At 51.4% G+C, this 25,234-nt stretch overlaps 5 protein-coding genes across 5 annotated transcripts; 1 reads left to right on the plus strand and 4 right to left on the minus strand.

Annotated features, from left to right (window-relative positions):
* Positions 1-2,875: 2,875 nt before the first annotated feature.
* Positions 2,876-3,660, minus strand: GAS1 (1,3-beta-glucanosyltransferase gas1; the record flags this gene model as incomplete). The annotated part of the gene is made up of 2 exons (XM_053189849.1): positions 2,876-3,163; positions 3,214-3,660. The coding sequence occupies 2 exons, from the start codon at positions 3,658-3,660 to the stop codon at positions 2,876-2,878; spliced, it is 735 nt and encodes a 244-aa protein (XP_053052772.1).
* A 4,176-nt stretch (positions 3,661-7,836) lies between these two features.
* Positions 7,837-9,095, minus strand: N0V96_003000 (uncharacterized protein; the record flags this gene model as incomplete). The annotated part of the gene is made up of 2 exons (XM_053189848.1): positions 7,837-7,866; positions 7,926-9,095. 2 exons carry the CDS (start codon positions 9,093-9,095, stop codon positions 7,837-7,839), a joined length of 1,200 nt encoding a protein of 399 aa, XP_053052771.1.
* Positions 9,096-16,713: 7,618 nt separating this feature from the next.
* On the minus strand, positions 16,714-17,758 carry N0V96_003001 (uncharacterized protein; the record flags this gene model as incomplete). The annotated part of the gene is made up of 2 exons (XM_053189847.1): positions 16,714-17,334; positions 17,390-17,758. 2 exons carry the CDS (start codon positions 17,756-17,758, stop codon positions 16,714-16,716), a joined length of 990 nt encoding a protein of 329 aa, XP_053052770.1.
* A 1,908-nt stretch (positions 17,759-19,666) lies between these two features.
* Positions 19,667-23,465, minus strand: N0V96_003002 (uncharacterized protein; the record flags this gene model as incomplete). Its single annotated transcript, XM_053189846.1, has 3 exons — positions 19,667-21,322; positions 21,380-22,767; positions 22,817-23,465. The coding sequence occupies 3 exons, from the start codon at positions 23,463-23,465 to the stop codon at positions 19,667-19,669; spliced, it is 3,693 nt and encodes a 1,230-aa protein (XP_053052769.1).
* Positions 23,466-23,965: 500 nt separating this feature from the next.
* N0V96_003003 (uncharacterized protein) lies at positions 23,966-25,200 on the plus strand (the record flags this gene model as incomplete). The annotated part of the gene is made up of 3 exons (XM_053189845.2): positions 23,966-23,973; positions 24,134-24,481; positions 24,564-25,200. 3 exons carry the CDS (start codon positions 23,966-23,968, stop codon positions 25,198-25,200), a joined length of 993 nt encoding a protein of 330 aa, XP_053052768.2.
* Between the last annotated feature and the right edge of the window lie 34 nt (positions 25,201-25,234).

Consider the following 25,234-nt stretch of genomic DNA (forward strand, 5'->3'; position numbering starts at 1 on the left):
GCCCAGCCTTGTTTATTATCCCGGCATCGGAACCGCGGGGAACCCTAGCTTGCTCGCGAGTTGCGAAAACCGACCATCGGCTCTTGTGTGTTCTGACATCTTATCTTGGTTGAATCTCGACCGTGTTCCCGCGGCTTGACCTGCATGGGAATGGCACCAGAGTTGCGTGGCGGTAATGACGAGCGAGGGCAGACGATGAGAAAAGGAAGTTGGATAATGTAGAGAAGCATTCGCTTGAGGGGCGTTAGGTAATGGGTTGCGTGCAACTCCAGAAAATGGGGCCCCCGTGGTGGATATCCGGAGGCCCGATACCCCATCAGGCAAGTCAAATACTTGAACCCTTCCGGGACTTGAATCGTTGCTAGCTGCCAGTGTCTGGGACTTTTCGGAGTCGCAGGTTCTCCTCAGTTTTCTGTTAAATTGATACTGAAAAAAAATCCTTCCCAAAGCAGACAGTCTTCGAAAATTTAGAAACTTCGGCCGAGTGCCAATGCCGATATTACGACTGCAAGAGCGGTGTATGTGTGGGTCGCCGGTTAAATGTGTCAATTCTCATTGCCATCGCCAAGACAGCAAAATCGGGGTCAACAAGGCCGGATCTCTTGGCTAGAGATAACTTATCTTGATGTCAGCAATTGCCGGCCGGGTGTCAAGGGATGCGTTATCATGCGAAAATCCTCCGTGAGAGACTGCATGCATCTTGACACCGGCACGGTCCGTCCATTCATACCGGCCCGGATGGCATGGAAATACTCTTCACGTTGCCGACTTCTCTTGCTTGAGTTGGCGATCTCACTCCAGTCGCGTTTGTCGCACTTAGCACCTACAACTTCATGTTCATAGGTTTGCTTGAGCGTTGATCTACAAACGATGGTGTCTGGGTTGAGCGGCTTTCATGTAACCAGCAATCGCTTTTCGGCCCGCATAGCTGTTGTAGCGTTTCATCCCCTTTCATTGACTAGCGATCAATTGAAGAGATGTTGGGAATAAAGTATTTACCCTTTCTACCTACATGTATTTTTGCAGAAGACTCTTCCATAGTATCAGTACCTCGAGTGAACATAAGATCCTGAAATTCATACAGTCTCCGTATGGTATTGCGAAGCAAGCCTTTTCAATCCGCAACTCATCAACAAGAAGCAATTACCATCTTTATCACAATTCGTATACAAAGTACTAGTCGACGGTAGACATAACACGTATCTAGTAGAATTAACAGTGCCGTCATCTATACGAAGCGAAACCGAGAAACTTTGAGACACCTTACACTCTTGAAGTCTTGGTATTAGACAGCCTCATCATCGAAAAGCTTGTAGAGTCATTCGCACCTTCAGGAAGTGCTAAGATCCTTGTGCAACCTTTGGGAAGAAGCTCGGGAGCGAATCCGCGACCAATTTTACAGGTCCTGATCTAGGTAGTCCATGAGGAAATCCCTCCATACCTTACTAAACATTGAATTTAGTGTTCTTGAGGCATTTGAGTGAATTCTATCTTACTTCCGTACCTTCCGTACCTGCCGTATCTTCCGTATCTTAGCTTTACGGCTGGAAGAGAGTGTCAAAAGGCGCCACCATTCCCGAAGCGGGGGCGCAAAGAAGTCAACAACGTTGGTATACATCCAATATTACAAGCCCTTAGTATCGGCATGGTGAGATTGATCACAGCATTATTGTGGCCAATCTAGATCAGGAACATGAACACGTGACGGTCACTGCTTGGAAAGAGATCCATTCCAGCGGCCACTGGCATGCGCCATGATCATCTCGAGATTGGTTGCCACCTGAGATATGTGACTGCTAGCTTTGCGCCTGTCGATTTAGTTGTCAGAGGCTCTTGATTTAGCCGTAGTTCATCACCAAAAGGCTCTATTTTATGTCTTTGACACGGGGGCAAATACGTTTTCAAGTAAAGTCTAGATGTATTCAGACGGCGATAGCACGCGCTTGCCATCACATATCCTCTATCTAACGTCTGTCTAGTCACGGTGCAGGCTTTGTACACTTTGCCTTCGTAACTGGCTTCTCTTCAGTAAATTGGTACGATAAAGTCGTTAGACTTTACCGTTGAACCATTTTCCCATCGCCATGGAATGCATGCCTGGCTGCGAAACATCCGGGACAAAAGATCTGCAAGCCCGCATTCTAAAGAACAGCCGATGATCCCTTACCTTTGCGCTTATATGTGTGGCCAGTAAAAGTCGGATATAGATGCCGAAATGACGAGATGGTCCCCAGGTTGTGGGTTGCTTCTCCAGGAACCACAAACCTTAAGCCTGGTACCTGGGTGACTCTTCGTCTGAAGAAGCAAGAGGCCGTTTCAACCCACCCATTTTTTCTTTCTTTTTCTTAAAGACGCTTTGAGTTTTCAAAGTGGTGTGTGGCCCGTGAACCAGCTTTACCATTGTTTCGTTTCACGTTCCAAGATTTTGGGAATCGTCAAGTGCTGCCGGTCTTTCGTCGCAGCGCAGGCAGCGCTCGCGCGCTAGAACAGTTGTCAGAGTTTGGCAGTCGTCTCGTTGCAGAGTTGACGAATTTCTTGCTTTCAGGGGTAGGTTTTGCGCGCGACGACTTTGAGACAGAGAGTTGGGACACATTTCCCTGCATAATCATTGTCTAACCATAGATGTTGTTCGGCGTTTGTCGACTACTGTTCTCGCGTCTTCCGTGGTAAGAGTGTGGCTTTCGAAGCCATAGCATTTAGATTCACAATTCAAGTCACGATGGGAGCGAATGAAGGCCAAAAAGTAGAAGGACCATACTCCAGCTAGAGCAGGCAGTCGTGTCTCATTATCAGTAATCCAGTACTGTTACATGTAATCCCTCAAAGACCACTCCACCCTCTCAATCTTAGAATATGTGCAAAAGGAATGACTAAATTACTCCTCGTCCTCGAAGTCGGTGGCCTCGATAGCCATGGCGCGCTTCATCATGCGCTTGAACTGGCGGTCAGACTCAGCAACAGCGCGAGCGAGGTTGCGGCGAGCGGCAGCGGGGGTGTTGCCGGGCTGGGCCATCTGGACGGGGACGACACCACCGAAGGGGCCGGCGCGCGCGGCGTTCTGGCAACGGACCAAGCAGACGTTGTTCTGGCCGGCGACGGTACCAGTGCAAGTCTGGCCAGCGGGGATCTCGGCCTTGATGGGGAAGTCGGTCATGGCACCAGCCTATGATTGTTAGTCTCGAGTGTTTGCTGTGCGAGGATGAAGTGACTTACGCGGTTGCGGGAGTTCTGGCCGGGAACGGTGACGGGGACGTTGATGTTGGTCCAGGTGGCGCCAGTGGCATCACCGTTGATCATGCAGTCGTAGGGGCCACCGCCGTCACCGTTGACCTGGTGGACGGTCATGTCGATGGTGCCACCGGCACGGATCTGAGGAAGCTGGTCACCAGTGGCGGCCATGATGGCCTTGGTGCCAGTCTCCAGGTCGTTGGTGCCAGCACCGACGGTCTCGCCGAAGGTGTCGGCGGCCTCGCCCTTGAAGCGGGTGGAATCGGCCTGGAAGGGGTCGCGACGGGTTCCGTCACGAGGAGTGCTGAGATCAACACCGAGGGCCATGCCAGTGCCACCGAGCTCGCCGGTAGCGCCGATGATGGCACCGTGGCCAGCCACCAAGTTGGCGGCGGCAAGGATAGCAGTAGCAGCGACGGTCTTGAGAGACATTTTGACTAATAGTTAAGAGATGAATGAGATGGTGCTCCTTGCCAGAGGAGTGTAAACGAGTAGTATCCTGCCGGAGGAGGTATTAGAACCGAAAGAGAGAAGAGACTGCTGAAAAGCTGAAGATGTTGATGCTGATGATGAGAAGAGATGAGAAAAGGTTGGGAGGAAATCAGTTGCTTTTGTACTCGACGATTCACGATGTTGAGTCGATACTCTACAGTAGGCCCCCCAGCACATGAAGGCAAACTTAGCAGAATATCTCCTACATCGCCTGCACGCTCCACATACCGTCTGGTGCCTTGCAACCCTTGGAACCGACACCAGCCCCAACATCAAGCATATTGTTTAGACTGTAGAGTGGGAGAAAAGATGAGGCCAAACACCGGCGAGAACGACCGCATCTCGTGATGGAGACAAGTTCGAAACTGGGCCCTTTCCGATTCGGATCGTCGAAGGGAGGCTCTGTGTGGGAGCCGACAAGGGTTCGAACCTTGTTGAAGAGCCAATCGCATCGCGATCGCGTTGTCCTTCCCCCTCCTCGAAAGGGCAGGGAGGGGAAGAAACACTGTCGCAGATCAGAAAACGTTTGTCGCACATCCCTGGTGTGCCTGGGAGGGAAGATGATGTTCCAGGATCTGCGCCACGCCCGTATTATCCCAGGGCACGGGAGAGAATAGCCCAGATCAAACACACCAGACCTGCCTCTGCCTCCCCCCCTTTGGTTGGTTTGGTTTGGTTGGTACCGCACATTGGCGAGACACGAGAGGCCGTGCGGAGAGTCTGTGGAAAGGCGACTCGACAGAGGTGATGCTTGCCCTGCGGCGCGACTTGCAGTCTCGAACCTGCGCTCGGCCACTGGGAACGTTCGTCCATAGTGGAAGCGTAATCGTGAGCGACTGGGAACCAAAGAATGGAGAGAGACGCAGAGATCTCTGACGGCTATCATCTCAATCTTCTGGAACAAATGCCCCTAAAGCCCACCCCGTTGCAACTTGATGTGTGAACTTGGACAGCGGACGATAGTGGATACGCAAACGATGAGAAGTTGAGATGTCATGTTGGGCTTAGCCATGCCCGTAGTGTCGTGCCTGACACCGGTGCTCAATGCCACCCTCTGCATATTGGTGTTTTACGGATGGAATACCGAAATGGGACAGGACGGGTAGAAAAATCACCAACGGGCTGAGAGAGGCGAAGTCCCTGCAGGACGCAGCGATGCTATGCATCAATCCTCAGCTACGTAGTAGGCACCGCGGGAGCTAGCGCTTAGTGCCAGGTACGCCAGGGCAAGCTTCACCTCTCCCGTTTGCTTGTCTCTGCTCTTTGGCGCGCTGCCCAGTCCCATTGGTCTTTTTAGATTTAGACTTGACTCGGCTGCCCAAAGTATCCACACAAAGTAGCATTCGCACCACTCCGAATAGGTTGAAGTGGTGGGAAGGGGAAACAAGGAGGTGGCCCGCCAGGAGCACAGAGTACGGAGATACGGAGGCATGAAGGCCTCCAGCCCGGGAGGAGGCTGGGGGATTTGATCGCCGTTGACATGGCAAAGGAGGCAGGAGGGGCGCATCGTTTCGCTGATCATTGTGAATCATTACTGCCAGCTGGGCACGATCCCTAGGAGAACATCGCATGAGCCGCCGGTGGTTTCCAGGACTGTCGTTGCACCGCCAGGCGTTTCTCGTTTCTGTGGATCACCCATCAACCCCGGGGGAAATCAGTTCCAGGGCCAGGCGAGGTGAATGTGGTCCTGTCCACATGAACACTTTGAAAGATCTGGGGGTGGCCAGGGGCAATAGGTGCGCTTCATTATGGGGGAGACCTGGGTAGGGAGTATCGGTTGCCTTTTGCTCCGATGCAAGCATGGCAGTTCTAGACGTCCTGACAGGGAACTGAGGGGCAAGTTGATACAGGGGGGCCGTTGCGCTTGGATCTGGCAGACACTGCAGACACGACCATCACCAGCACCACACACTGCAGCACACACGCAGCTAGGACTCGAGAGCCTCAGCCAATCCATGGAGACCCATGGAGAAGGGGGCGCGGCTGGCTGAGTCGCCAGCTGTGATTCGTGTTGTCCGTGCTTCACCGCAGCATACCTGGAACAGGAACTGGTCCACCCCGCTCGAATAGAAGCGCGGAGAAAAAATAAGCTTGGCAAAAAGAGTTGTGTCAGAAACACGATGGCGAAATCGGGTCTCTACACTACTGGGACTGGGGGCTTGCCTCCCAGGATATGATCGCATTGGGGAGCATGGGACACACAGAAGACGCCCGTTTGCTATTCTGGTTTGTGGGCAAGAGTCGCCTCTATGCCATGAGGCGCACATTCTACTGCGTAGGTCCCACGGTCCGATCCCAGTCATACATACTTGGATGAGCACTCGGGAGGTCCGGCTGATGCAGAAACCGAGAATGTCATGTCAAGATGTGATAGGTAGAACATCGACACACTTTCAGGCAGCCTCACGGGCACTTGAGCCTTCCAAGACTTTTTCTCAGTTCCGTTTAGTCGTGTACTGTAAAGCTTGTCAAGACGGAGCTTTTTTGCCGCCTTGAGTAGCACTGGCATTTGCTCAGGCCTCTTCTTGAACTCTTGGATTCTTCGCCTCTCCCGGCTCGGAGCCGAGAACCGGCTGGGCGGACCCACTCTCTCGGCCGATTCCGTCTTCCGTGGTGGATCTCCTGTCCCGTTGGGCCCCCCCGCTAGCTAAGCCTTCGCCTCACGCAATGATTTCCCTCTTTCATAGAACCACAATGATTTGCATTCCCGCGCCCGCGATGCTTGCGTAGATCAATCATCATCTGGCAAACCAATCGCAATACAGCGCATAGTGTAAAAGGGGGGAAATTCCTCAGCCACAGTGAGGCCTGGTGCGAGTCGCCAGGCCCGCTGTGCGCACGAGACCTGACGCGCCCCTGACGCCGCACGCGAGTTTGATCTTCGCTGCCAAGCTGCCAAGACACCTCAAAACCCGCCCTACCCCGAGCCTTGACTACTCAGGTGCCAGGCGGTATGGGAATGTTGTGTCCCTGTGGGATGGCAAGAAGATGCGTAAAGATGCAAGGCTACTACGTAAGGTACGGTCAGGACTACGCGAGGTTGCATTACATGCCAAGAACATACTTTACGTAGGGCAGAGAGGCAGAGCAGGGGGCTAGTCATGACCACTACACAGCACGGAAGAAAACCTGTGAGGGCAACTCTCTCCGATCCTCTCGGATGGTTCCAGCTGTGAAAGCTTGTGTTTGGCGAAGTCATCACCCAAAGTCGTTAGTCGAGAGTTTATGCATCGCGCAAGGGACGAATCGTACTCATCGTATATCCCTCGTCATGAGTGGTTTAGCATTCTCTACAAGTGGCGGAAATGCAGGTCCACGGTTTCTATTTTGTGAGGCACGTTTCTGACATTTGGAAATTGGGATTCTTCAGCCTGTAGTCTTTGATGTGCTCCTGAGTCAAACCTTTTCGGGAATAGACTCTCATCGATTACCTTCATCCTAATATCTGATGCTCGGTATGAGACGCCCTACTCCATCGACCGAAGTTTTTTCAGAGGCAGGCACCAATCCTTTGACTGCGCCCATCTCAACTACGCTCGTGTGGCCAGTAGTTCGCTCACCACCGCTGAGATCTCGCCGTCTATACTTGTCGCCAGCCCATCTGCCTCCAAATCCCATGGGACGGCCGTCTCAGGCCCCTTGCCCACCCTCACAAGCTTCACCTTTCCCCCGCCTCTCATGACGAGATCCTCGTTGGGCCATCTCAAGACCCCCGGCGTCGACATCCCTACGCCAAGCTCTAGGATCACTGTCATCCTTTCCTCACGATGCACCACCTCCCGGCGGAACTGCTTCCATCTCTTCTCCCCGTCTTCGAAGGGTTTCTCGTTGAACCAGTGCCCTGCCCTCACGCAGATATTCATTTTGCCGTTGCAGAACTTGCAAAGGGGCACCTTGCTTGGTTCCGTCAATATTTGAGATACTGGGTCTAAGAACGCCTGCGCATCTGCAACTAAAGATGCCGATGGCATTGTCGCCTCCGGTCGGCAATTTCCCAGGCACTGGAAAACCGAATACGATCCTTGAGGAGTCGAAAGTCTCTCTGGAGATAAACCGTTGGAAACAAACAGGCCATCAGCGTTGGATGTCCTTACATGCGCGTTTTCTCCAAATTTCTCAAGCCATGAAATGAGCGTTCGATAGATTCTGGATTCTGGCCAAGACTTGACCATCGCCAAGTGGGTGAAGTAGTATCCCCAGCGAACCTGCTCCGTTGGCCAGGAGTTGAAGCCAAAAACGCTGTACAGAGTTCGCAGCCCATACTTCAAGAAACCGGGAAAGTTCTTGGCAAACAGGGCCGACGAAGTGTAATCCAGCCCGTCGGAAGCAGAGAGACCGGCACCGGCGCTCACAATGACTGCGTCAGCCGCGTCCAGCCACTGCCTGGCCCGGTCCAGCGAGTCACACTGGATCAGCGGCGGATGATTCGCACTTGCCGGCGGAGTGAAAGTCGGCGTTGCCCGCCCCATCCATGTAGGAATATGCGGGGGAGAGGCCAGGATCTCCTGGTAGACGGCATGATCTGCGTCCGTGAAGGTGTTGAAGATGATATCGGTGATGGACGTATCCTCGTGGTGCTCGAGCCAATCTGCGACCGCGCTGACCGCGACGGCTGCTGCATCTCGCGCCGGATAGGCAAACAAGCCGGTCGAGATGCCGCATAACGCGACAATTTTCCTGCCATCCGGCGTCGCGGGCAGCGGTTCGACTGCATCAAGAACGCTGCGATAGCATTGGGCGAGATGAAGAGTCTCGTTTGTCGTTGGTTTTGAGCCGCGTTGCAGTTGCGGCCCGACTGTATGTACCACATGGTTCGCTGGTAGGCAATACGCGTCTGTGACTATCGCTTCGCCCGGTCCGAGTTCACGGCCTCTTTGGTTCATGACCAGGTAGCACTCGTCCCGCAGCCGGGGGCCAGCAGCAGAGTGAATGACATTGTCTATGCAGCGGTGTGGTGGCTGGAAGCAGCCGAGTCCCTGGCTGTTTGCGGCATTGGTGATTGCAGTGATGCCGGTGAGAGTCGTGATGTCACCTTGCCAGAGCGCAACTCTAACGCTCTTATGGTTCGCACTTTTGAGTGTGATTGTCGGTTGAATAGAACCCGCCAATGTCAGGACACGATGGGATGCTTGTTGCTGTAAGACTGAGTCTATCCCGACGAGAATGTCTTCCGGGAGCGGCGGGTCCGGTGTGCGGACACAGAGAAGTTGGTGAAGTAATTGGAGATGTGTAGGGGGCTCCAAATCGTCCAGTTGGTCCTTGATATGACGGAGGTGGTGGTGGTGATGGCCGTGATCGCAGTCGCCATGATCTGAGTCAGCGCCTGAGTCCGCTTCGTCCAGTAGATGAACGAGAATTTGCTGTACACTGTCCATGCTTTGGTGTTGTTGTGAGAATTCTTCGTTTGCTTGCAGCGCTTTTTTGACGCCACTTCGACCTCACCCAGACAAGGAAGCACTACTCTCTTGTACAATTTCTTTTTAGTATGCATGGCGATTTCGATTTCAAACATGGCAAAAACGCGTTTGTGAGACTATCCAATTTGGTTCCGATTTTATCTTGCTTTGCTGAGCTGCCGGAACTAATTTGCATCCGGCCCCAAGGCATCAAATGGAACCTCTTGTCGCCTATCCGACTATGGAATAATATACCGATCGAATTCGCAGCCATGCTGACCATAGCATCGAGCGCCCAGAACAGGAAGAAAAAGCGTACGCTGAAATTAAACCATGATCTGTCATCCATGCTCTGTCAAAAACGCCAGTCGTTGCAAGCCTATCCAACGATCTGGTTCTAGCAATTCCACTTAGAAACCTGCATGTGAAGTTGTTCTTCCCCATTATCGACAATTCTCACCGCGGACGATAACGCTCCACTTCATTTTGTCAAATGCTTGTCCTGAGGATCGTACTACATTAGGCGACTCCCTCTTCGCGCACGATTCCAAGACCTTCTCAGCACCTTGAGCAATGCCGTCGAATGTTCTCATGGTCTTTGGCTTGTCGTCCTGTAAACCTTCGACTTAGCTTTGTGCGTAAAAGGTTTTTAATCTTAGACTCACGTCATTACACCACCAGATGGCAGTCCTGAAAACGCAACTCATAAGAGCGCACTTCCCTCGGCCAACCTCGAGTCTAGCCCTCTTGTGCCGGATGCGTTTGAGTTCATCGATGCCCTCTTTTACAACGGCGACTGAGCCTAAGGGGAACTTATGGCAGATGACATGAGAGCTATCGAATTTATTCGGCTCCTCTAAGGCCGAAGAGGGGGGTAGTAGAACCCGATTCCGGGCCCAAGACCTGCGCATACAGAGACTTGTAGGAGCGAAGATCCGCCAGCACCTCCTGAACTGTTCCGTCCAAAACAATTTTCTCGGCTCTCGGGCTGATATCATCTAGAAACTCCCATTCTGGAATGACAAGCTCATATCCTTCAATGGGAGACCTGTCGGTAATTGCTGATCCATAAGCCTACTGTGATATTAGTAGCAAATCATGAAGGAAGGGGTTATATCGTCTTGGCATACCGAAGCGGCCAAAGAAGCAATGATGAAAGGTTGGATTTGATGGAAGCGCATTTTGATGGAATCAAGGAGTTGAGTGACGAATGCAATTATCTGAAGTTGAGTCTGAAGGCTCTCAGTGTATGAATCGTTGTAGATGATGAGCCTGAAATAAGCGGGATCAAGATAAAGTGATCCATTGGACAACCTTGAGGTCTCAACAGATATGAATGACCGCTTTTATCTGTGGAGCTGAACTTTAACATGAACATGCGGTTGAAAATACCGAACAGACATCTTCGCATCCTTCATTGACGCTACCTTAGTGGCTGCTGGGGGCCTTAGAGGTGCCGTCTTCTCGACTGTGGGCCTATCGGCAGGAAAAGTTTCAAAGACACCTTACACGCTTCAACTAGTACTTTCCTATCTTCGCCCAAACAGGTTCATACGCTTGAACGCTTAGTGAATGTGTACTCTTTTTGTTTTTTCTAATTTTTATTTTCATGATATTAGGGGCGCTACGATAATACTAGTATTCTCATGGACTATTAGAAATGCGCACTTCTCTATCCGCTGCGTAATAGGTATAAAGTGTTCATTACATAGATAATGCCTAAAATATCTCTTTTATATTTTTGAACTCATTTATTTGTACAAAAAACAGCAGCTACAAGCTAATAAAATTATCATCAAATATCATGATATTGTTGCAAAAATGATCAATGCTCCTTTAAGGAACTAAAAAGCGCTGTATATCTTCATTTAAGAATAAAAGTAATCATTCTAGTTGGTTCGTTGTGCAATCTTATTATTAAAGTACTCAACGTTGCGATGTCCGAGACTTCGGAGCCTGGTACACCCTTGCTGCTCCCACAGCTAATGAACATGAAACTATAGGTCATAACAGTAATGCTTCTCTTAAGACCAGCTCATCCAGCAAAGTGCCGCCTTCAAGTCATCCTCTGAGAAGCAGAATGCTAATTCTAAACAGAAACGAGCACAAACCTGAGACTGTGAGACATTATTTGGCCCCACCGCCATCTGAGTGCCAACATGTTAACATCATGGCGGCTTGCCTGCGTCGTCATGGGTCAGTGGGCATTTCACCTCATGCAGCCACAAAGTGATCGGCCACTGCGTGACCGCAGACGCTATTATGAATAGGAGGAGGTTTTGATCAGCAATTAGAGATGCACTGGGACCAAATTTGAGGCACGCACCTGCAATCAGGGCGGAGGCAAGGGGATGCTTCATTGTTCTTATCACCTTGCCTCAGTGATGGCTTTTCAGACTTGCATCCGACTCCCTTCAGAAATAGAAAGGATCCGTGATTGTCCTGACTGTAAAGTAGCTCGGCCCTCCTCTCTCGAGCTGCGCCAGTCATCATTCTATTGTCTGGTCGTAATGCCGCTATCGTTTTTCTGCTTGTGCACTTGGGGTATCCCTTTCGACGAAATCCGAAAAGATTATCTCGCATTTCAATGACATATTAGGCGCCAACCCGACTGTGAGAGAAAAATAAGGACGGGGTTCAGCTACCTAGCTCAACGCCATCGTAAGGTAACATCATGCATCCGAAATCGTTTCTGGCATGGTCATTCCCTCAGCCGCACAAATCATCAAAAGCCTCAGCTGAGTTGAACCCGCATTAGCACTTAATCTAACGAGAGGTCATAGATGCATTAAGTTAGCGATTCCACAAGCGGAATTCCCTGTGCGGCATTCTTCATTCACCTATATGCTAGAACGTACTCATATAGTTACATAATTACAGACGTTCCTGCCCGGAGCTCAGTTCTAGCTTCAGATTATGAATCCAACTTCTCAACATTATCGGACAATTCTCGTTTGCAATATTTAATCGTGAAGGACTGTTAGAATTTTTCGACATGGAGGTAGAGGTCCCTCGTCCGTGAGTTATGTCCCGTATCGCACGCAATGGACGCGTTTCCTTTCTTTTCAATCCCAACTGACAGCAATCAGCACCGCAAATGACTACATCTTCGTATACTTCCAGGAAAACTATACCGAGGTTGTTGCCAAGTACAATCAAGACGGCGGGTGAGAGCCCTGGCTGCAAAGTGGGCTCGTCGACCATATCAAGGCGAATGGTAATGGGACGCAGCGTTATGCCGAGAGAAAAGTGCATATATGGGGCGTCCCCTACACTGCCGATAAGGTAGACATCCTGACGAGCTATCAGTTTGAAGGCCAAAGTCGTATCGAGGCCATCGAGCTCAAATGCGCGTGAACCCGCCAGGACGAAAAGCCAGGAAACTTGGCGCAGCGGATGCAGGCAGACATCCGGAAGTTGCAGAACCGGCAGCGATACGTGAAGAAGTTCGTGAAGGCGGATCAGCAGCTCATGTATGGCGTATCCATCGGGATTACGCTAGACGAATCGTCAACCCAGGCTACTGAGGCGGCTCTGTTGAACTTCCCTGGCGAGAGCCTTATTTCGCGATGGGATTGGGGTCCCAGAGGAGGCAGTGCCATGGGCAAGACAATTACTGTTTGGTCGTAATGGCTCTATCAATGGAGATGAAACTTATCGGTTAAGCCTTAAAGAGAATACCTATCTCAATTTAGATACCTGTCAGGTCCCAGTAGTCAACAAAGCTGGCAGATGACTTGAGAACATTGGTGATACTGAGCATGTGGTGAGACGTTTAGCAATCACGTACACCAGAGAGCTCTCCAATAGAGAATAGACAAACCGTCTTCAATCGCAACATTAACTTGTTTACAATTTATAAGTTTGCTAATATTTTCGATAAATAGAAACAGTGCACCGAAGAAACTCACGAGGCTCAAACTTGCGTTTGCCCGTGCACTCGAAGGTCTCTATTAGTACCAAAGACTCGCAACTCCCCTCCACTGACACCTTAATTCTGCATTAAGGCCTTTACTAGCTAGAAGCTGGATAAAGCAGAAGAGCGGGAGCACAAGACAGCACAAGCCTCAGTGTTGTCAGCTTCTATGGTATCTGTAGTTCGAGTTGCTGCGGTAAGCCAGAAGCAGACTCTAGCGCTACCCTCGCTACCTTCGGCAACGCAGAAACCAGCCGCTTCCGTGCAACTTCCATCCCACAGAAATCGCTCAGCTGGCCAAAATTGCAGTCGATCTAGACTCTGGGCTATGTTGCTTCTGGACGTACTTAGCACAGCTTGCATAGCTTGTCTTGATAGTCACACAGTCTGAGACAGCGGCAGCTCAGCTTTGCAGCGCAGCCACCAGGTTGGACAAACAAATCCATATGACAGCAGGCAAATGTCTGGATTAGGCACAACGGCCGATCAAAATTCCTGTTCATCTCCATGAACGTCCAACAGGATGCTCGCAGATGCTGCCCAAATCTCAGCCAACTACGGACATACGTAGTGTCACATAGGTACATTTCCGCCACTATCACCAATTCACTCTGCCACGCCGCCGAGCCTATACTCCTTTGAATCGCCTGAGGAGACTCAGATGGACATACCTATCTATTCTATTGAGACGAGGATGTATGCCATCAGAACGCCAGGTGGAACCGCCTCGAGATATCATTTTCTTGGTTTCGAGCTGAGAATGCCGCCACATTCGCTGAATGCGCCTTATGCGGTGAAAATGAATGCTCATTTCTGATAGAATTTAAGTAATGTGTTAGGCACATGGCGTTGGTCGCTCGCTCTTTGCATTATAGAAAACAGGTGGCGCGGAGTCCTGTTGTCAGGTAGCATACGGCCACGGGACAGTAGTCCAGACCCTTCTGAAAACGGCATCAATATCTCGTTTACAGTCAAACCATTCACAGTCAAATAGTTCGATTGTTTTGAGACACCTGATTCGTCTGGAACCGAGCGTCCGTGCCCACCACCCACTATCAGTTCTAGACTTTTGAAGACCGGCGTTGATGCGGTTATGACTACCTAGTAGGGTTCTCTCAGCTCGCCACAGGATGTTCAGAGACTTTAACCGGATCTATATAATCTTCTCTATCCGCCCTCATAGTCACTGTAATATCACCAAGCAGTCAGTTTACTTCAAAGGTCATTGGAAGTTGTAGATTCAAGCACTTCTCAAGGACTTGTTATTCTCTACAACAATTGAAAATCGAACAACCCTCTGCACCATTCACACTTTTATACTAAACAACACTTCGACTTCGAATCATTTACCATGGGTGCCGGCGCGTATCTCCAGATCCTCAATGGAACACCGTATACTTTCACCAATACTGATCCAACCAACACCGGATACCAGATGAACAAATGGGATCCAGGTGCTTCAATCTCTCCGGGTACGTAACGTCGCTTCTCCATTGTTTAGAATCCAAATATGTGGCAAACATCCCAACTAATTATTGACAGGGACTACTGATTTTTCTTACTTTGAGTTCAAAGAAACCATCGGCGTTACAGAAAGCGACACACAAGTCACTAGCACCTATACAGTCGGTGATACGGGATACTCTTTCAGCATTCGAGCAGAAGATGACCCTCCGAGGTTGCTTGCCAGGGTCGATGGTTTTTCGACTCCCACGATGCCAGAAGGCGAATGGCTCACACTCGGCTTTGTGCATAACGGTAGCAACCCTTTCGTGCTTATCGGCACCATCAACAACATGTTATCCTCATTTTCACAGCCCGACTGGATGCACCAAAACTTGGCTACCTTGGGTACTTTACCCTTGAAGCAAATCTGTATGCCAGGAAGTCATGATGCTGGCATGGGTGTTCTTAACCCAGTTGGTTTAACTCAAGAGGGCAGTGCCGGCTTGGCTGGTGGTATTATTCAGACCCAGCCAACCACTATTTACCAACAGCTCGTGAACGGGTCCAGATATCTTGACGTCAGGCCGGTTATGGCCGCGGAAGGTGACTTCAGAGCCGGCCATTTCTCTTCGAACTCGACTATTGGTGAGGTTGGATGTTATGGTCAAAGCATGAGCGATATTGTTTCCGACATCAACAAATTCACTCAACAGTATGCCGAGCTGATTATTTTGGACCTTTCACATGGGTACGATTCAACAAACGATTATGCCGACCTATCAGTCGGCCAGTGGTCCACACTATTCACTCAGCTGACCCAGAATTTGTCTAATCTCGCGTTGATCAACGCAGACTACACTACAGGACTGGTGTTCAACAATACTTTGAGCTCATTCATTTCAAATGGGACGGCCTCTGTATTAGTCTGCCTTGATGTGGGTGGCATCTTACCTGACCCCTCATTCCAGGGAAAGGGCATCTTTTCCCAAGCAAACTTACTCACGTACAACGTGTATTCCGACACTACGGATGTGGATACCATGAATCAAGATCAGCTTTCCAAGCTTGAGAACTATCAGAAAAACACAAGCGGCCAAGTCATTGATCAGCTTCATCTTGTGTCATGGACCTTGACGCCATCAAGCCTCACCGGCCCTAGTGTACAGGACCTTGCTGGCACAGCAAGTGTACCCTTGTTCCAAAACCTCCTCTGGGCTTGCACGCAGTCGGCTTTTCCTAACGTCATCCTGGTGGATTGGTTTGAGAATACCAACACGACCGCGCTAGCTATGGCTATCAACAAAAAAGTATACGGGAATGTCATCTCTGCGAATTCTCCCGCTCCCACGCAGCAATACATCTCAGCTCTCACTGTTCAGGCGTCCAACGACTCGAGTTTCTTCCCGCCTGGCACTTGCGTGGACGAGAGTGGAGATCTGGGTAGCCCAGATTGTAACAATAGTTTCGGTGGAGAGTATACTTACGTCGTAAAATCTTTTACAACGGACCCATCCCAAGCCATCACTGGATTAAGCATTGAGATCACTGGCGATAGCAATCCGGCACTCGGAGGGGGACATGGCTAAAGGAGCTGGCGGCGACTTCCGGTATGTGGTCACTTCGCAAGATTTGAACTTGCCTACCAGGATCAGTGAAGTACAGCTATGGAGATCTCCCAACGACTCTGTTACTCTCGCTGATGCGATCAATGCTGGATGGGACGGATTAAGTACAGATATCAATCATGGGAGAAGTGGCGCGTACCTGTATCTTGTTTGGAAAGATGTTCAGGCCTGAATGCAAGTCATGTCGAAGAGTACTATAGACTAGGGGTTTTTCATCGGTTAGCCCGGTTTTCCCCTGGTCAGCTTTTATGTAATGTTTTGCTTTTCGTGCTTAAACACTAGGAGTCAAATACAATTATATAAATCTGCTATGAAAAGGACTATTGCAATCTGTATACGTATATGTATACATTCTCATTGTCCGACCGATTGGCACTCAAAGACGGAATTCGCTACCATTCATTGGCTCACACCCCTACTAATTCCTGCTTTGCTAAAAGCGATCAGTAATATAAATACATGTAGGGACCCGGTTGGGACGGTTATAAACATCTTGTTCAAGTTTTAGTCTTAGGCCAAAGCTATAATCTTATTCTCAATACATCTTTTATCCGGTAGGCTTAGGCTTAGAACTTAATTTTCTTTAGGTGCCGTCTACTATAACACACTATCACAGGCGCCACCCATCCAAGACATCCGTATCGTTATAAACAGTCAAGTCGAAGTAGTGTACTTGTCGTTGTCCATCTCGGCCAAAGTTCTCCGACGTGATATTGAGCAAGGTAGCCGAAGTAGTCGAAGACGTCAAATTTGTCAAGCCGGGGAAAGCAGCCTCTATCATGCTCGAAATTTCCCGCGGGGTGTAAAAGTCGGGACCCTTGGCTTCGATGTTCTTCTGGAAGAAAGAAACATAATCTCTTGTGTGATCGACATCGGCGAGCGCACTGAAGGTATCGGATGATAGCGCGTGTCCGGGTATGACAAGACTAGGTCTGAGGCCCGTAATGAAGTCGAGAGTCGTGAGCCAAGACTCTGTGAGGGCAGGCGTAAGGAGGTCCGCGAGCCAGGCATGCATTTGGTGGCCGTAGACGACGTCACCGGCGATTAGTGTCTTGATGGAAGGGATCCAGAATGAAGATAGATCGACCGTATCGCCGCCAACGCTCTTGAAGATTTCGATCGGGCACTTTTCGTCGCCTGGAAGGGTGAAGAAGGAGAAGTTGTAGGCAGTCGGAATCGCAGGGACGGGAGCGATGATGCCAGGCCCATAGGCGGCAGACCAAAATTCAGTCTACATAACTCTGTTATTAGCCATGATTTTCCAAGATGTCAGCATCAATGCTCACTTTGTTAACAGCCTCGTTTTGGATCCCATGCACTGTCTCCGGGATGGCGTAGTGCTTGGCCTTGGGGAACTGCTGAAGGAACGCCTTTCCGCTCAGGTAGTGATCGGGATGATTATGCGTCGTGAAAGCCGCCAGTAGAGGCTTGTCGGTTGTGTTCTTAACCCATTGAGCCAGTGTTTCTGCGTCGGCAACTGCAAGGGGCAAGTCGATGATTGCAGCGGCTTGAGAGCCGATGATCAGAGACGATACAACATCTAGCGAGTACCCTGGGCTGATGAAGCTCTCAACTTTGAGGTCGCAAGTGCACGATGAAGCAGCTTTTCCAAACACTCCCGATAACGCGACGACGGTGATGATATTGGTGAACATGGCGATGTCGGTACGGCTGATTATAGGTAAAAGAGCGATAGACCTCAATTGGTGAACTTTCCTTCGACGCAGTAAAAGCTCCAAACCCGGAGATCGGGTGCTCCTGATTTTATAATACATTAAATTACGTCTACAGGAATTTTAGTCTTCCAATCTACTTCCGAGTCTTGGCCAAATCTCGAGCGTCGTTAAGCCAGCTCGGATGTATTAACGCCAAGGGAGAGTCGGAGCTATTTTGTTTCCGTTACCACTTTTTCTCAATGCCACTGATAAGCATCAAATCTATGGCGGTGAACACCACCCTTTGAAATCAGATTGATTATTGTGCCAGAAAACTCCCGTATTCCCTAAGTTCTAAATGGAGATTAGTGATACTTCCTCTGGCTTGTTCGTGTTGCATACCCATGATCTCTCAATTTTACAATGGAAGGGACTTCGGATCCATCGGAGCCTGCACGCCCTTCTCTCAAGAACAGTCTGTGGCTCCACCAGAGGAAAATCAAAGCTTCTCAGGATATTGGACAAAGACATCGGGTTACATTCGAGACTGAAATGATCTGGTGGTTGTAGTCGTACACGGCCGGTAAATCTCAAACGAAGATGCTGCACGTGAACTCACTGTCTGATGTTGTTACCTCAATTTACTACATGTAAAGAATGCTCAATACTGTAGACAAGAAGTTTAGGTCTTGTTTGCACGAAAGCGCAGAACAAACATTGTGGTGGGAGATTTTAATAAGAAGAGGTGACTGAAGAAGGAGGAACCCCGGGATTAGAGTGCAATGGTGGTGACACTATGAAAGGAGGACATACACGTCTCACGTGTCTAGGAAGCTGCGCCAGCCTTTCGAACGCGTCTTAGAAAAATCTCTAGTCAAGATTGCGATTGGACTTTTCATTTCCGATGGCCCTTGTGTCTTATCCCGAAGAGATGGTAGCCGCAAAACTTTGACCCTCTAAGTGCGTTCTGGCCTAGTCCCAGCCGCTGTTCGAGTCAAAGCATTTTGTCATGACACGCCATCATCGACAAAGAACCACAGACCTAAACGTTCCAGGAATTGGTTCCTTCAACGGCCGTGCCTGGAGGCTCATAACGGCCATCCCCACGACCTCGTATTTCGGCACAAGCAAAGGTGACCAATTCTCATCGTGAAATTTTCACCAGCGCGCGCAGATGTCCTCACCATGTCAGACATCACGGCAATAGAAACGCTTTCGGGCAGGGGGAAAGTCTGCTTGGCCGATCTACCGATTCTTCTTCGGCAAATACCCGACATCATGCTTGAAATAGCCTCGCACCTCCCCACGGAGTCCGTCATGTGCCTGGCACTCACCTGCAAACCTCTCTACGGCCTCCTCTCCCAAACTACTCTTCCAAAATTAAGGACAAACGACAAGAGACTCAATAACTTCCTCTTTCTCATCCTCAAGGATGTAAGCAGTCAGGGACTGTACCTCTGTCACCACTGCACACAACTCCGACACTGGATCTGTCCCACCGGAACGGGCTGCTGGGATTGCCCCTCGATCGGCAAAGGCCAATTACTTTGGAATACGCCACACGGGAGACTCAATGAAAAGATCCATTCGTGTATCGGCGCATCAGCATATTTCACGTACACCGTCAACGGTTCAGAAAACAGGAACGACAACTCAAGAGTTGTCATGCACCGGGATCGAGGAGGATGGCGATTATGCTGTGGCAAGAAGTTAGATGATGTGCTTACGACTGATTGATTCGATGTCACGATTTAGAACGCAAGAAAAAGGCGACCAGGTGCGACAGGCGGAAACCTGAGGTTATACCAAATTTGCTATTCAAACGCATAACGGAATTCTCATGACTACATGTACCCATTATTCTGAACGCCAATAATATGCCCTTATAATGCTTTATCTCGCAATAATTCAGTTCAGTCCAATCTGTTCAAGCAACCACTTTGCCTCTTCAAACACCTCTTGCGGCGTGCCCTCAGCCTCGACGGGGAGGACGTCCAACTCCGCGACACCAGCAGCCTCATACACCTCGACCTGTCCCTCGACCATGCTCGCCAGCATGTAGTGACCCTTGCGCTCGTTCATCCTCTGCACAAGCGTCTCAGGGCTGGCCTGAAGGTCGAGGAAGACGACCTTGACGCCCTCTTGCTTGGCAAAGACACTTCGAAGGGTATCGCGATATGACTTCCTCAGAGCCGAGCAGCTGACGACGACAGAGTCGTAACCCAGATCTCCGAGGGCTTCAGACGCTCTCTTGCCGATGCGGCTGAGCCATAGAGACCGATCTTCGTCGGTCAAGGCGACGTTGCTACCCATCTTCTCGATGGACGCCTTGGAGTGCAGGGAGTCGCCCTCGATGAAGGGTGCCTTGAGCGAGGCGGCCAGAGAGGTAGCCAGGGTAGACTTCCCGCTGCCGCAGGGGCCTGCAACCATGACAACCGTCTTGGCGGCACCCTGGTTCTTCTTGACCCAGTGGTTGGCCTTGAAGTACCTTACAAAGTTATCGACAAGCTTCTGGTCCAACACGGGCGCCTGAGCGAGCGCGGGCGAGAGGGAGCAGGCGTTATCGGTGACGTACGTCTTGGACGGCGAGAACTCGTCCTTGTCGTACTTTGACGCGAAGAAGTCGACGAGCTTGATGGGCGGGTTGGCAGCGGGATCCGGATTCGAGGCGCGCAGACGACGGATCCACTCCTTGGGCTCAACCTCTTCAAACTCGAGACCCGCGGCCTTGAGGGCGGGGAGGAGGTCGTCGGTCCAGCTGAACATCTTGGGGTTCGCGACGTTGGTGAAGACGCCGTCTGCGTCGGAGAGGGAGATGTCAATGACGCCCTGCGCGACGGTGTCGACGGGCAGCCAAGAGGGCGTCTCTTGGAGCTTGGGGAGGGCACCAACGGTGATGGCCGTTTGGAGCATGAGGGGGATCGCTTCCGTTGCGTTCCAGACGCCGTGCTGGGTGTCTGCGACGATCTGGCCGATCCGCAGGACGCGGGACTTGATTCCGGCCTTCGTTGCCTTGGCACAGAGGTGCTCGGCGACGACCTTGGACTGGGCGTATCCCATACCCTGAGCCCACTCGAGATCGGGGACGGATTCGGGGACAGGGATGGTTGTGGCGCGGGCAACGGTACTGACGGAGGAGCAGAAGTTGAACGCGGCAGGGGACGAAGCTCCGGTCTCGACGTCGCCGGCAGCCTTGCAGAGTGAGATGAGGTGGTTGACGCCGGCAATGTTGCCCTTTGCGAAACTCGAGAGGCGCATATTGAAGTTGACGGACCACGCGGCGTGGATGACGAGGCGGAGATCCTGCTTAACCTGGCGGTACAAGTCGTCGGAGAGACCGAGCTTGGCGTCGGCGAGGTCAGTGGACAGCGCGACGAGCTTTCTGCGGGAGGAGGCGGGAAGGGCGTGGTAAAGTCTGCGCTGGATGAGGGAGCTCTTGACGCGGCGGGCTGCGTCGGCGTCGGAGCTGGCACGGGTGAAGCAGTAGATGGTCTTGATGGTCGGGTCGGCAGCAAGCTTGGTGACGATGTGAGCTCCGAGAGAGCCAGTTGCGCCGGTGACGGCCTATGAAGAGGTTAGTAAAGATATGCTAGAGATTTATTGCTTGGGGTGTTGACTTACAACAGAGGATCGAGGAGTCGACTCGATAGGACCAAAGTTACCGTACTTGTCAATGAGCTCTTGCATCTCGCTCTCGATGGGAACATCGGCCTGAACGCCCTCTCCAGTACCGAGACTGTAAAGATAGGCGCTCAACTTGTTGATCGAAGGGTGGTCGAACACGACAGTCTGGCCAAGCTTGTTGTCGCCAATGTCGACTGTCCTCAGGATATCGGAACGCATCTGGATAGCCTGCAGGGAGTCGAGACCAAGTGAGAAGAAGTCGGTATCGTCATCCAGCTGGACCTTCTTTGAAAGAGTCTGGACGAGTCCCTGACGAATGAAGTCTTGCAGCTCAGGAACGCTAAACTTCTTCAAGTCGCCGCTGGCTGCGTCCGCGTTGTCGTAGACCTCGTCAATGTCCTTGGCGTACCGCTTATAAAAGGCCTGACGAATGACGCTGCCCTTGTCCGTCCTAGGGTACTCGCAGTCGTAAGGGAGAAGCTTGATCATGTTCTTGGATACACGGGCGTAAGCCTCGACGGACTTGCTCGCGTTCTCGACAACGGGCCAAATAATATCAAGGATCTCGTCATTGCTCTTGCCAGCCAGCGCCGCAGCCGGAACGACGAGGGCACCGAGAGAGGGGCGACCGACACCGAAGATGACGCACTCGGTGATGTTCTTGTTGGAGCGAATTGTGCCCTCCATGTGGACGGGGTTGAACTTCTCGCCGTTGACGAGCGCAATGGTGTCGTCGAGTCTGGCAATGTATTTCCACGCCTTGGGGATCGTCGGGTGAGGCTCGAACAGATCCTTTGTGCAGTATGATCCATCCTCCTGGTTCGAGGCCACCTTGGCTGGCCAGCCAGGCAGGACGCAGCACTCAAACAGGTTCGGACCGCGGGGAATCCACTTAAGATACGGCGCGAGCTTCTCGTGCTCACGGACATAGTTCCAAACCTTGTCATTAGGAGGGCGGAAGGACGTCATGAGCTGACCGACCTCAGTTGCGCCGTAGTGGCCGACGAGGTTGACGCCGTTGTTGACGAGGGTGTCGCCGAGGTCGTCGGGGCAAGCGGAGCCGCCATACATGACGATCTTGAGCTGGCGGAGCAGGTCCATGCCCTCGTCTGTCTCTGCGAGGAGCTTGAGTGCGTAGGGCACGCCGTAGAAGATTTCAAAGTTGTGCTTGCGCATGATGCTTGTGAGGTGCTCTCTGGTCAACGGGAGATCCGCGTTGTACAGGTGGATGGGCTTTCCGCAGTAGATGGCGCGGTACAGATTACAGATTCCATGGTTGTGGTACAGAGGCAGTGTGATGAAGGCCTTCATGTTCATGCTGCTGGAGTAGTTGTGGATGGCCGACTTTTGCGTCTGGTAAATGGGTTTGGGCAAGCCAGTCGAGCCTATGGCTGTCAGTGGTGTTCAAGAGGCGATACGTGGAGTCCAACTTACCACTTGAGTGAATGATGTAGATCAGATTATTGGTCTCAACTGAGAGATCACGACCATAATCCAGACGAGTATCAGCGTGGACTTCGATGGGAAAGTCGAACGTTAATTGGCCGGCAATCTCAAAAACATCAAGATGAGGCAGAGTCTGCTTGGCTCCTTCGGCCGTCTCGAGGTACCTCTTGTCAGCCAACAGGAACTTGGCGCCTGTAACGCTGATGAGAGACTCGATGGCATCCTGTGAGATTCTCGTTGACAAGAAGAGCGTTGTGTGTCCAAGCTTGGTCAAGGCCAGCATGGTGACGAGGTAGTCAAAGTTGGAAGGGCCAAGGACGGCCACTGTCGTGGGCTTCTCATCTGAGCTAAGGCGGCTAGGGATGCGCTGCTCATAGAACTTTGCAACACGGTAGGCAAAGACGTCGAGCTGCCTCATCGTGTAGTCGACGTATGTGATACCCGACGAAGGGTAAGAGACAATTACTTGATCGGGATTCGACCGAGCGCGCCTGCGGACCAGCTCGTCCACAGTCTTGAGAGTGGAATCGTCATTGTCCAAGTCCTGCACGGTGGCAGAGTCAACGAGGGGATTCGCGTCCAAGCTGGAGCTCGGGAGCGCCGCGCTCGCGGGACCGTATACTGAGGGGGGACTCATGGTGGATGATGTTGCAGGTGGTTCATCCAAAGTCGACGATGAGTGTTCTCCGGATTGTTGATGGTGAATCGATGACCACCCTGCTTTTGAGGTTGTGGATGGCTTGATAAGTGGTTCATGTGCCACCCTTTTGAGAGATGGTGAACGGCTCCGCGGCCCAGGCAAGACCGTCATTGTTCCGAAGCCGATGATGTGAATTCCTCAACTTCCGCCATGCTGGTACCCTGCCTGACGCCCATCCGAGTGGACCACGCTTGGTGGCGATCGAGGCGGGACAGAAACCTGGAGGAGGGTCTCCGTTGGTGGGGGAGATATGAATCCGTTTCCCCGCTCATTGCTGGGGTTAGTTGGCGGATTTCGAGTGCTCCGCCAACGGGTTTGGACGGATTCAACAAGGGTGTGACTAGCTTCGAGGATAAGAATCCGTCAGTCTAAACCACAACTACGGACTTGGTGATGATGGAGTCTTTGGGGAGCCACAAGTCTTGCTCGCGGTATCAATGGCAGAGTGGCTGAAACCGATTTATTATCTGCTCGATCTTTCCATCATGTCACCTATTTTGGGCACATCATTTGATACTTGCAGCTTGAGTTGTGTAAAGTTCAAGAGTTGCATTCATACCAGCCACGGATAAACACCATTAATCCCTGCACATACACACTTACAGTCTCTCTCTCGAGATGCCTCTCGCAACGCACTTCACTCTCAACACCGGTGCAAAGATCCCAGCAGTGGGATTCGGCACCTGGCAGGCTGGGCCTCACGAGGTTGAGCGTGCTGTTGAGACAGCCCTGCGCTCCGGCTACCGTCACATCGACTGCGCCGCCATCTACCGCAACGAGGCGGAAGTTGGTGAGGGCATTCGCAAGAGCGGCGTACCGCGCTCAGAGATCTTTGTTACTGGAAAGCTGTGGAACACCAAGCACGCACCAGAAGATGTCGAGTCCGGTGTTGACAAGACACTGAAGGACTTGGGGACTGATTACCTTGATTTGTTCCTGATGCACTGGCCGGTGTGAGTCTCATTCTTTGCTCCTCTGTGCCCGCAATCATGCCAGACGACACACAGATAATGTATGTACTGACCAAAAATACAGAGCATTCAAGCCGTCGGATAAGTGGTTTCCCATTGACTCCAACGGCGTCTTTGAGCTGGCCGACATTGACCCCGCGGAAACGTGGGCAGCCATGGAGAAGCTGGTCCAAAGCGGCAAGGTCCGCGCCATCGGCGTCTCCAACTTCACCAAGCAGCGCATCGAAGACCTTCTTACAAAGACCAAGACGGTACCCGCCGTCAACCAGATCGAGGCGCACCCGTATCTCCAACAACCAGACCTGCTTGAGTTCTGCAAGTCAAAGGGCATCCAGCTGGCCGCCTACTCGCCTCTGGGCAACAACCAGACGGGCGAGCCGAGGACGGTGGACGACCCTCTTGTGGGTGAGCTGGGCAAGAAGCTCGGCATTGACGGCGGCCAACTGCTTGCCTCGTGGGGCGTGCAGCGCGGCACTGTTGTTCTGCCCAAGAGTGTTACTCCTGGCCGGATAGAGTCCAACTTCAAGGTGCAGGAGTTGCCTGCGGATGCGTTTGCGCAGTTGAACGGGCTAGAGAGGAACAAGAGGTTCAACTGGCAGACGAGATGGGGGTTCGATATCTTCCAGGAGTTGGGAGAGGAGGAGGTCAAGCGAGTGGCACAGGAAACGGGCCCTGAGAACTTGACAAAGTTCACCATTTAGAAGACATAGATCCAATGCAAATATTATAGACTGT

This window comes from Colletotrichum fioriniae, assembly GCF_027942845.1.
Source record: "Colletotrichum fioriniae strain IMI 355084 chromosome Unknown scaffold_3, whole genome shotgun sequence".
NCBI classification, from domain to species: Eukaryota; Fungi; Ascomycota; class Sordariomycetes; order Glomerellales; family Glomerellaceae; genus Colletotrichum; species Colletotrichum fioriniae.